The sequence below is a fragment of the Tamandua tetradactyla genome, chromosome 15 (genome assembly GCF_023851605.1).
Source record: "Tamandua tetradactyla isolate mTamTet1 chromosome 15, mTamTet1.pri, whole genome shotgun sequence".
Lineage (NCBI taxonomy): Eukaryota > Metazoa > Chordata > Mammalia > Pilosa > Myrmecophagidae > Tamandua > Tamandua tetradactyla.
In genome coordinates, this window is record NC_135341.1 from 54,396,869 (window position 1) to 54,409,592 (window position 12,724).

At 45.1% G+C, this 12,724-nt stretch overlaps 1 protein-coding gene across 8 annotated transcripts in view; it reads left to right on the forward strand.

The window, feature by feature from the left end:
- Window positions 1–665: 665 nt before the first annotated feature.
- UBP1 (upstream binding protein 1) overlaps window positions 666–12,724 on the forward strand; it is a 101,997-nt gene continuing 89,938 nt past the window's right edge. For 4 of the 8 annotated variants that reach the window (XM_077129884.1, XM_077129881.1, XM_077129882.1 and 1 more), the window contains exon 1: window positions 2,340–11,321. Coding sequence is in view for 3 of the 8 variants with exons in the window: in XM_077129880.1 (XP_076985995.1) it covers window positions 915–1,027 (113 nt within the window). In the remaining 5 variants the exon portion in view is untranslated. Of the gene's footprint in view, window positions 1,028–2,339; window positions 11,322–12,724 lie in introns of those variants that run through there. The other 4 variants (XM_077129877.1, XM_077129876.1, XM_077129880.1 and 1 more) reach the window with 3 other exon arrangements.

Genomic DNA, 12,724 nt, shown 5'->3' on the forward strand with positions numbered 1-12,724 from the left:
CGCGGTTTTATTGCCCAGTTAGCCTATACGTAATCTCTCTTCTCTGGATGGGGCGGGAACTATCTGCCATTCTGGCACCGCCTTTTTCTGGGCCGGTGGGCGGCGAGACAGGCGGGGTTCAGGGGCAGGGGAGCTGCCGCGTGGGCGGGGCCGCGCCGCTAGACCTGTACCTTTTCTCGGTGGCCCGACGTGGGGAGTGGCCCGGAGCGCGGGGTTGTGCGGGGCCGAACTGGGTGGGAGGTGAAGGCGGGGGCGGGGCCGAGGACGGGGCGGGGCCGGAGGAGGCGGAAGCGGCGAGTGAGCTTGAGCTCGAGCCGGAGTCGGAGCCGCAGCCGCAGCCGCAGCCGCAGCCGAAGCTAGGGTCTGGGCCGGCGGAGCGGCGTCGGCGGGGTTGGCCGGGGCAGCGGGGCGCTAGAGCTTGGGCGGGCGGGCCGAGGGCCGGGAAGCGAGGTCGGGGAGCGGGCGGCGGGCAGGCCTCGGCCCCGCACGGTTGTCGGGGCGGGCGGTGCTCCCGTTCCGGCGCGGTGCCGGGGAGGATGCGGCCGGGAACCCCGGGGCGTGGCGGGCGGCGACGGCTGCAGCGTTAACTACGCCCGGCGCGGGGCGTGTGGGGTGGGAGGCGGCGGCGGCGGCGGCGGCGGCGGCGGCGGCATGAGGCTCGGGTCCGGCTCCTGCGGGAGGGAGGCGCTGCCGGCGGCCCGGCCGCTCCCGCTACAACTGGTCGCCGGGCTCTGCTTGCGAGGTCCCGGCTATTCCCGCCCTGGTCGCCGCCCGTGCCGCTACTGGTGACCACCCGCCGTGCCGCCGCCGGAGGCTTCACCCGCGCCCTCCCCCAGGACGCTCCCGCGGACCTCCGGCCCTTTCGCCCTGGACGCGGAGGCCCGCTGCGTGCGGGGCGGCGGCGAGGTTGGAAAATGGCCTGGGTGCTCAAGATGGACGAGGTGATCGAGTCCGGGCTGGTGCACGACTTCGACGCCAGCCTTTCGGGCATCGGGCAGGAGCTGGGCGCCGGCGCCTACAGCATGAGGTACCTGGTTGGTGGGCAGAAGCCTCTGTCTTCGCCTCTGTCTTCATGGGGAGGGTCTACATGGCCTCTGGCTTGCGCAACTGTGCCCCCAGAGGTGCTCAAGCCACAGGCCACGGGGTCGGAGTTCTGCTGTGTGGCCATCAGGGGTCACGGAAGCGTGCACGTCGCTGCCCACCCTGGTGGCGAACATGGGAGAGCAGCTCGGCAAGTTTCAGTCTGGGAACTACTCCTGGGGGCATCATTTTTGCTCTAAAACACATCCCAGTGCTAGGACGGCTTGGGGAGGTAGGAGAAGGGGTTTCCTTCCTCTGCAAGTATGCATACCACTTGGAGTTGAGTTGAAGTACTGTTGGAAAGCCCTACCTGAAAGAGAATAAACTCTCACTGGATTGTGGAGAAGAAAAAGAATTTATTTGCCATCTTGCAAGAATGAGTGTGCAATGGAAATGTGGTGGTTGGCACGCCAAGTGACAGAATGTCACAGATTTTATACCCTAAGCGTAACACACTGGTCCCTCCCCTGTTTCTCTGCTGATTGAATATGCCAGCGGTCACAGCCTATCCCAGTAGTCTAATTCAAATTTCCCTCCGAAAATTTCCCTTTTTTATGTTTTCCATCTCAGTGACCCTGCTCATTCATTACTTGTTTAAACTTGTTTTTACCCATATGAGGATCTGGCGCCAATTCTCGGCTTAACTCAGAGGTCCTCTCCTTCCCTTGTCTTTGAGACCAGTCTCAGCTGGTTTTGCAACCTTTAGTTTGTTTCATTCCTCCCATTCTTCGCCGTTTTGTGTGAAAGCTAAACTTAATTCTGTTGTTACAAATTCCCCGTTATTCTTTTTAACCTCTTTATTTTTCACATTCTAGCACTTTTCAAAATTAGGAACTTTTTTACATTCTTCATTATAGGGACCTTCCTCTTAAAGGGAGTACAAATTCTTTTGCCTGTACTGCATAGGCAGTTGCTTGGTTAGGCCAGTCTCAATAAGCTTTTGCTTTAAGCTCTGGGCGCCTGGCATGATGCACAACCCAATTGCTGTGAGTATCCTGACTACAGTGATTAAAGAAGTTAAGATGGACAGTGCCACACCTTTCCATTTCACAAACCAGGCTTCCATTTGTTCTTTGAGAGGGTTATTAATGCCTGAATTTTCTGCCAGTTCTTTAGATAAGGCTGTTAAGCCCTGCGAAGCTCTGGTGATCTGTGGTAATTCCATCTGGGGTTGTATAATGGGAGATGAATGTACAGTAGTTACCTCTGATCATAACACAGTGCTTCCCTTTTCAGCGAGGATCATATCAGAAACTATCCTATTTTCTCATGTCATTCAACTAGTAGCATCTACCTGTTCTGTGATGCCCTTCACTGTGTCTCTGGTGTAGTTGATGAATCTTTGTTGATTATACTATATATAATTAATCCAATCCACATTTTTACTGATTGTGATCCACCAAAATAGGGATGACTCAAATCCTGCAGCTCTTTGATTTCTGGCCTTAAATTCATCTGGGATTCCTTGAGTACTCCTGTACTGTCTAAATAGATTTGGTCATCAAAAGAACAAGGTGGACTTAGTGGCCTTTTTTTCTTTTCCCCTGAATTTGAGCTTCCTCCTCGTTTTCAAATGCCACGGTAAATGGAACGGCCAATTGAACCAGAGCACAGCTTCCTTTCCACTTTTTAGGTAATACTTGTCAGAGGGTGCCTTTCCGCAAAACCACCAGAGGTCTGCTTGGGGTATGATTAAACTGGAGAAATTGCCAATACTATCCTGAGTACATCCCACACTTGGGTACAGGAGGCCATGGTCCCAAGATCCTAGAGCCCTTTTGCCAGTCTGGAGAGACAGGTTGAGTGATTTCCTGTACTGAGGCGGGGAGCTGGTATGACCTTAACTTTTCAGCTCCAGATGGGGAGGAACGAAGGCAACATACTACAGTTTTCACTAAGAATAGTATTCTGGAAAAGAAATACCATGCATTTGAACTCCTTTTCATGTTTCTCCATACCTGTTGGAAAGGGCAGGATAAAAGCAGTTGGTTGGCCTTTTGCACAAGCATAAGAGTTGCTTTTGTTTAGACTCTGGACTGCATATTTAATCCATTCTATCCAGGCATTTGTATCTCCATACCCTATTTCTGTCTCTATGGTTTGCTTCAACTCTTCTGCCTTGACTATTGTGACAACTGTGGGATCATTTTGAATTGCAGAACTAGCCCCTGGTTGGGTCTCCTTGGATACTACTGTAGAGCTAGCCAGAAAGGACATTATTGGGAAAGTGCTTGATGCAGTGGTGGGGGTGGGGGCATGGAAGGACTTGTATATAGAATCTTCCCAGAGGATCTCTGCCAGTGATGTCTGCCCCTATTCTATATATTCTGTCAATTACTTGACTCTGGTGCTGTCCCTATTTGTTTGTCTGTCGGCTTTTTAAAATAGTTATTGCAACTGGATTGCACTGGGCCACCAAACCACGGTGTCTGAGGGATGACAAAGTAGAAGACAAAGTCAGTATATAATTCTTAGGGAAGAGATCCTTTGAATCTAAGAAAGGGAGATCTCTAGTTTTCCCAGGAAAAAGCAAGCCAAAGAGCATCTCATAGGGGGGGAGAGTCCTAATTCTTTTCTAATGACAGTTCTAACTCTTAGCAGAGCTGTGGATAGATGCTTAGTCCAAAGTAACTTGACTTCTAAGACCAGTTTAGAAAGATGTTTCTTTAAGGTCTGATTCATTCTTTCTGCCCTTCCTGAGGATGGCAGATGCCAGGGTGTGTGGAAATCCCATACAGTATTTAAGCTTCACATAATACCTTGCAGCACATGGGAGGTAAAGTGGCTACTGTTGTCGGAATCAGTATTTCCTACCAACCCATAGTGAGGAACAGTTTGTTCAAGGATAATCTTGGAAGATCCTGATGCTGAAGCTGAGGCTAGAGGATACGCCTCCAACATCCTGTTAGATGGTCTAGAAGAACGAGAATATATTTTAGTTGTCCTACTGGAGGCATCTTGGTGTAGTCAACTTGAATACTCTGAAAGGTCTAAGGCCTGTTACCCTTCTGCCTTGAGCTTGTTTCCTTAAAACCTTTCTATTGACCTTTTGGCAAAATATGCATTGTTCATGTATTTGTTTAGCTATGGTGTAAAGGACCACGCACCCAAAATATTTAAGAATCAGATCACACATGGCCTGCACTCCCAGGTGACTTCTCTGATGCAATATTGCTAATATTTCCCTCATTACTTGTTTATTCAACATTATCTGTCATCCGGGAGGACCCATCTCGCCTGACTATCTGAGTTTGCTCCCAATTGTTTTAGCTCCTGCACTTCCTTCTTAGGGAATGTGGGGACCTCAAATTCTCTGGGAATGGAGGGTATAAAGACCATTAACCTTGATGGGGAACAAAGGGAAGCTTCCTTAGCCATTTCATGTGCCAACCTACTGCCCTTCATCTCAAGGGTGTGGCCTTTCTGGTGTCTGTTTACTGCACCACCAATATTTCCCTTGGTAAGAGTAGATTAGTCAGTACTTGTTTTAGTAATTCCCCATGGACCAATTCCTTCCCCTTGCTGTTAATCCACTTTCTTCCCCCAATTTTCCAAAGGTGTGGACAACCCCAAAGGCATACTTAAAGTCAGCATAGAATGTACCATTTTTTTCTTTTAATAATTTGGGGCTTGGTTTAATGCATATAATTCACAAATTTGAGCTGACCAATCATTGGGCAATCGACTAGCTTCTCTTCCTTCACAAGTTAGCCCATCCACATTTGTATAACCATGTGCCTCTTTCCCTCCAGGACCCTAGAGGACCCATCTATGAACAGTTTTTCCCCTGAGTGTAAGGGGACATCCCTTAGGTCAGACTGAACTCAGGTTTGATACTCAGTTAGTCCAAACAGTCATGTTCAGGAGTTTCCACTTGGTCAAGCCCTTTCCAAAGAAAAGAGGTAGGGTTTAAGCTATGATCTGTGGTTAAAACCAAGTAATCTTTTTTCTGTTAAGATTGCTTCCTATTTCAGGATTTGGGAATTGGTCAGCTGGGTCTCTGCCCTTTGGGATAAAGTAGTCCTGATTTGATAAGGGGTGCTGACCACTAATGCCCCTCTAAAGGTCAATTTCCTACTTTCCTCTACTAGGAGAGCAGTTGCCACAACAGTCTGAGCACACCCAGGCCATCCTCTAGAGACAGGGTCCAAAACTTTAGAAAGGAAGGCTACAGGTCTCGTTTGCCCCCCCCCCCCCCAGGTTTGGATTAGTACCTCTCAGGCTGTTCCTTTATCCACTGTAACAAATAGATGGGAAGGCTTCTCAAGGAAGGGAAGAACAGAACAGGAGTTTGTACCAGTGCCCAGTTAAACCCTTCTAAGGCTCTTATTTCCCTCTCCCTCTGTTCTAATTAGTCAGGCTCTTTTTCCAGCAGTTTTTGTATAGTCCTTTAGTTTGAGAGGCAAAAGAATCTATCCACAACCTACAGTACCCCACCAATCCTAAGAACTTCCTCAGTTTCCTCTTTGTCTGGGGAAGAGGCAATTCAATTATGTCCTGAATTCTTTATGGATTTATTTTCTTTCTTCCTTCACTTATGAGATGGCCTAAGTATTTAACCTCCTTTTCCACAAACTGTAGTTTACTTTTTGATACTCTCAGTCCTTGGTTTCCTAGGAAGTTCAACAGATCCTTTGTAGCTTGGGCCACTGCTTGTCTTTCTTTACCTGCTATTAATAGATCATCAGCATACTGTCAAACGGTAATTTCAGATGGGATCAGAAATTTTTCCAACACTCCGATTCCTGCCCAAAGAGATTGGGGGCTCTGTGACGCCCTGGGTTTGGACTGTCCACCTATATTGTTGTGTCCTTCCAGTGAAGGGATTTTCCCATTCAAAGATAAACGAACCTCTACTGTCTGGATCAAGAGGGCAGGCCCAAAAGGCATCCTTTAGGTCTATTACATTGAACCATTTATGATGGTAGGGGATCCTACTAAGGAGAATATAAGGGTTAGGGGCACAGGGTATCTAACTTGAACAATTTGGTTGATAGCCCTCAGCTCCTGTAGCATCCTCCAACTGCCATCTGCTTTCTGGACAGATAAAGTGGAAGTGTTGATAGAAGACATACAGGTTTCTAAGAGCCCATCTGAAAGGAGACCTTCAGTGATGGGCTGAAGTCTCTGTCTTCTCTTCAATAGGATGGGATACTGTTTTTGACAAACCACCTCCCCTTCCTTTTTCATTTTGATTTTGATAGGGGGAACCTGGAATTCACCCATCCCCACACCCCCGTTTCCCCCTCTCTCACCCATACTCTTTCATGGATGTCTTTTTCATCTTCTTCAGTAAGCAAGACTAAGACAACTTCTGTCTAGCCATCCTTACCTCCAGGTCCAGTCCCACGGAGTACTATTAGGTCCCTTCCAAGAAGTTACTCCCAGCTTCTTGGATGTACAGCTGGGGACCTAAAATTTGGTTATTTTCCCAACAGATGTTAGTAGGTTTTAAAACAGGAACTTTTAAGTCCTTCCCCCTTTACCCCCGAAACTGTGAGGGAGCTGCCAGAGAATTCGATCCCTTTTGGGGTGTGGTTCACAGAAGATCAAGCTGCCCCAGTGTCTTATCAAAAATGTAATTTCTTCTTGATATGGGCCCACCTTCAGATTTACTAGCAGCTCTTGGTGGGCTGTTGAGATGAGGAGCCTCTGATCCCCCTTGTCCTCAAAATTCATCAAGAGTTTCACCTGAAACTTCACCTTCTTTTCTTCAAACTTGGGCGCTCCCTTTTGAAATGGCCAGGTTTTCCACAGTGGTAACACTCTGCTGAGTCCTGTACCCTCCTTGATTCTTTATCCCCTTTGGCTGAGAATGTTTCTCTATCTCGCCTCTGCCTGTCTCCTCCTGCTTTGTCTTTAATCTCTTCTTGACCATTGGTTAACTATTCTCTTCATGACTTTAGCTTTTTACTTCTGCTTTTCCCCTTCCCTACTCAAACACTCTCTGAGACTCTGTCAGTAACTCTTCCAGTGATTTATCCACCCAATCATCTGTTTTCTGGATCTTTTTCTGAATGTCAGGCCAAGACCCCTTTACATAGCTAAACTTTAGCATTCCTTGGGCCATAGGACTGTCAGGGTCCACTCCTGAGTATTTCCTCACCTGGTCTCTTAACCTTTGCAGATAAGCAGAAGCAGTCTCATCTTTTTTGTTAAGTCATTTCAAAGGCCCTATATATATTTTTTAATTGTGTAATGCAACATATATACAAAGGAAAGAAAAAAAACAGTGGTTTTCAAAGCACTCTTCAACAGGTAGTTACAGGACAGATCCTAGAGTTTGTCATGGGCTACCAGACCATCCTCTCAGATTTTTCCTTCTAGCTGCCCCAGAATATAGGAGGCTAGAAGGAATAAATATTTTTTTTATCATCACAATTGACTTTTTTTTTCTTTTTTCGTGGAAAGTAACATTTATACAAAACAGCAATAAATTTCAAAGCAGAGTGCAACAGTTAGTTGTGGAACAGATTTCAGAGTTTGGTATGGATTGCAATTCCACAATTTTATGTTTTTACTTCTAGCTGCTCTAAGATACTGGAGACTAAAAGAAATGTCCATGTAATGATTCAGCAGTCATACTCATTTGTTAAACCCTACCTTCTCTGTATGGCTCCACCATCACCTTTGATCTTTCTATCCCTTTCTTTAGGGGAATTTGGGTTATGCCCATTCTAACTTTTTCACGCTGGAAGGGGCTGTCAGTAATCTGAGGTAAGAAAATGGAACTAGCTGATGTTCTGGGGAGGCTGGGCCCTCTAGGTTTCAGGACTTGTCTGGTCCAGGGACCCATCTGGTGCTTATAGGTTTCTGGAAAGTTACCTTAGTGATGGAAACTTTGTAGAATCTTATATCTTGCCCTAGGTGTTCTTTGGGATTGGCTGAAATGGTTTTGGTTGGGGTTTGGCAAGTTACGATAGTAGCAATGTCTGACTGAAGCTTGTGTATGAGTGACCTCCAGAGTAGCCTCTCAACTCTGTTTGAACTTTCTCAGCCACTGATACCTTATTTGTTACACTTCTTTTCCCCCTGTTGGTCAGGATGACAGTGTTGATCCCATAGTACCAGGGCTGTACTCATCCCTGGAAGTCATCTCCTGTGCTGCCAGGGAGACTTTCACCCCTGAATGTCATGTCCCATATAGGGAGGAGGGCAATGATTTCACTTGCAGAGTTGGGCTAAGAGGGAGAGAGAGAGAGAGGCCATATCAGGACAACAAAAGAGTTCCCCTGGAAGTAACTCTTAGGCATACCTATAGGTATAGGCTAAGCTTTTCCACTACATATGTAAGTTTTACATGAGCAAGCCTCAAGATCAAGGGCTTGGCCTATTGATCTGGGTGTCCCTAATGTTTGACACAGTATCCGGAGTTTCCCTTGTGGTAAAGTTCAATAGTTCCATATTTTTACTCCCATTTCTCAAGAGACTTTGCCAGTACTGTCTGATTATCTGCTTAATATATTCTAAGATGCACCCAGGCATTATATTAAGCTATACAGGATTAAAGGCCCTCATTCTTATGCTGGGCTCCCTGTGTTTCGATTGTTTAAATGAGCTATCCAGACAGGTTGAGTTAGATTATGTGCTACAGAAAATTTAGGTTCTGGACAAATAAACCTTTCTTCCCTTAGTCTCAAACAGTAGGTGAGGTTCTAAAATATAGACAATGCCTTCCTTACCGCTGTGTTCTGAATTACCTCAATCCCAATTGATGAATTACCTCATCGGCTTTGTTTTTATGTCTGAATTCCAGGTTATACATGTATAAAACAGCCTCTCAAAATCCAGAAATAATAATTACCAATCTGGACTAAATGTGACTACTCTAACTCAAAGGCCCTATTTAATTCCTGAGATTTGGGTACAGCCAGTTTTATCCCTTGTATAATAAGGTCTCTAAGATCTTTCATTTGTGCTCAACTTTCCTGATCATTATTATCCTAATTGGGGTCTACACTGGGGAATTTTTTCTCTGCTGCCATCACTCCTTGTCTGGGTGGGTGCTGCCTCTTCCATTCTTTCATAGCTGCCCTCCTCACTATTCCCTTTTCTTCTCCCATAAAGATGGTATTCAGGATGGATGTAAATTTGGACCATATATACAAACTGGGGCCTAAGAATTGATCCAGTTGTTTGGCTAGCCCCACTGAATTGTCCTTAATAATTCATCTCCTTCTTGCAGTTCCTTACTTCTGTACTCGTCAGTGGGGCGTTCAAGTAACCGATTTCCCCTGGTCCAATAAGTAGTTCTCTCAGAGGGTATAGGGACTCTCTGGGTCTGTGTTTTCTCACCCTTTTCTCCTCAGAAGCCCCTGGAACTAGAAAATTTTGTATATCTTTCTTACACTGTTTCAACTCCTCCCTCAATTGTTGGGTTGTAAAAGGTAGAGCAGTTGGCCCCCATGGCCCTCTGGTTCCCCAGGGGGATGTGGGTTGATTCCACTGGGTCTTCAGGGTCCAACAGTCCCCGCGCTGGGGTTGGGGTAGGGGGAGGCTCAATAAAGGATCCCGGGTTTAGTTTCTAAAGATTTAGTCTCTTGGTCTGGGGTTTTCATCTTCACGGGATAGAGAGTGGTTCCGCTTCCCTTTAGCCAACACAGAGCATAATCAGATTCCTCTTTGGAGAAGGGCTCCTTTTCATTCACATAAAGCTCAAGGTCGACACAGACCCAAACTTTATCTCCCCCATATTTTGGCCAGAATACCTTGAGCGGCAAAATGCTTTCTTCTGTACAGGTGTGACAACAGTATTTAATCGTTTTCTTTTTGTCCTTTCCCTTGGTCCAATCACTATCAGTCCAATGTCTTAACATTCTCCCTAATGGACTATCTAAGGGAGTGTTTCTAGGGACTCTGTAGGTAACCCCTTCCCTTTTTTCCTGGCATGCTGACTGCCTCTGTTACCCATTCTGAGTCTTGTCTGGGTTTCTTTCCCTTAGCACCATTTCACTTAGTCCATCTCCGGCCCTTTGCCTTGCAGGAGAACGAAACTGTGGATTGGGATTTCACACTCACTTCGTGTAGTATGTTACGCATCTCACGCACACGCACTCAACCTCAGGTCATCAGAATTTCCTGACCACCAAGGGAATACTTAATAGTCCCTTTTTCTTACCTTGGTCCATGCACAGAGTTGCCTGGTCACTGTAAGGCACATTTTTCCTTCCCCTTTCCTTGTTCACAATTGGCAGATCTAAGCGTCTGGTCTAGGTTTCTTCTGGCTGTCGGAAGTGGGCCCTAATGGCGGAGTCTGAGACTGCTCGGTCATCGGGGTGCACCTTCTCCTCATCCACCTCTAAATCCTTGGATCCCGGATGAGCCCCCAAAGTCGTTAGAAATAAAATCTTATCTGAAAGAGAATAAATGCTCACCTGATTGTGAAGAAGAAAGTAATTTATTTGCGATCTTGCAAGAACGGGCATGCTTCCAAGATGTGGTTGGCATGCCAAGGGACAGAATGCCATAGATTTTGTATCCGAAGCTTAACATACAGGTCCCTCCCCTGTTTTCTCTGCTGATTGGGTACTCCAGAGGTTACAACCTATCGAGTAGTCTAATTCAAATTTTCCACCAAAAGTTCCTGCTTTTGATTATGTTTACCATCCCAGTGACTCTGTTCATTATTTGTTTAAACTTGTTTTTACCCATATAAGGATCTGGCTCCAATTCTAAGCTTGCATCAGAGGCCCTATCCTTCCCCTGTCCTTGAGACCAGTCTGAGCTGGTTTTGCAACCTTTTGTTTAGTAAGTTTCTTTCTTCCTATTCTGTGTGATTTGTGTAAAAGCTGAACTTAATCCTATTCTTAGAATTAGCTGTACGAAATGGGAGAATTTATGTTTAGGAAAATACTCTCAGACGTTTTGGTATCATTACCTACTTTGTTAACCTGCATCTAGTTTTCCCTGGTTGCGTATTTTAGTCACTTGACATTACAGTAATAAATTACTGTATCATAAGTGAAAGAGTAGCAGTGGGTGGAAATGCACTTTGACTTAAGTTATTTGTTTTTGATTGTCTTAAGATAGAAATTTCTCATTTTGGAGACTACCTTCTTGGGTAATTTCCTCTTGAAGAAAGCTTTAAGATGCAGTGATTGCACCACAAACAATAGTTGGTTTAGTTTTTGCTGTCTGTAGGAGCAGCCATTCATTTTGTTTAAGTTTGAGAAGTTGAACCAGATCTGAGCTTGGTCTCTGGCCTTTGCTCTGAAGAATACTCCGATCAGTTTGGCAGCTTGGTATGTTTATTTTTTAGTTGTTTTATTGCAATATAATTTACATACCATAAAGTTTACTCATTTTAAAGTCTACCGTTCAATGATTTGGCATTCTTTATTAATATGGATTAAGTGAAGCTTTCCATTGTATTTCTTATAGTGATACCTGAGGTCTTTATAGTGCTATATAGTTTCCCACTATCTTCATGCAGTTGTAGGGAAGGGCAGGGAGCCTAAAGGTCCTGAAAAAGAAAGAAGGGCTGCAGAGCCACAGCAAGCCTAGAATGTTGGGGGCTTGCTCTCTAAGCTCATTTGGCGTAAATCTTAAATCTTAATTTGGCTTCAAATCTTAAAAGGTGGAGACATTTTTTGGAGGGCTGAAGCAAGTGGTGGAAAACATATTAATCTGGGAGTCCACACACCAGCATCTGGCTCTGACTTGGCTGCTGCTGGTCTACCTGAACTTGGCACCTCTACTCTCTGCAGTTATGCAACTAAGGGCTCTGAATCATTTGGGATATATTTTAGAAAAACTCTCAGTCATTGAGGAAATTGAGTTACTGAAAGTCATGGTAGTACCAGAGGCAGTGCTTTTCTAGTGAAAGTACACGCCTGACATGTCATGCTGGTGCTTGACTTGACTTGACTTGACATCCTGGCCTTGCAGTTAAGGTGGAAGAAGGCATGTAGAATAAATTCTGTATGTGCCCAGCTTCTGTTGGGTCTCAATTATGGTAAAATGAAAATTTGCTACTGAAAACTTTGCTTGTTGCAAGTTATTTTGAGTTTCTGCTTTTTTTCTAGCATTTCATTTGAAACAGTGTTGTTTTAGTGATTCAGCCAACTAATTAATACAATTAATGTACTTCTATTTATGGTTTATTTCTGTGAAAAGAAGATAAAATCTTGATAATATTAAGCTTTTTCCTGATCTTGTTTTAAAATAATGCCTGATATCATTATAATACCGTCATTGTGGCACCCCTCATGGATGACATTTTTCTGCATTGATTGTTTTGGTCATGTGTCCTTTAATCTAAGTGTTTAAGTAACTGTGAAAGCAATTATCATTTTTAAGGAGCTTATTTAGTAATATTTTCAACCTTAATTTGATCCTTAAAAACTGGGAGGAGCTGACGAGTGTACTTGCCTCCTGCAAATTCAAGAACCTTTATTTGAAATTCGAACTTAGAAAATTCCAAAATTAGGGAAGTGACTTGATAAAAAAGAGTCTGAAGAGGGCTTTAGGCTGTTGCAGACCTCCTTCAATTGTACTTTCCATGCCTGGCCCTGGACCCTTAGGAGGGCTGGGAGACCCATACTCTAGATCTCAGTTCACTTTTCTCTGCATGGGCAACCAGTCTTTCCCATTGTTGTCAAATGGGAAATAAGGCTCTTGGTGCCTCTCTTTCATTTTCAATTGT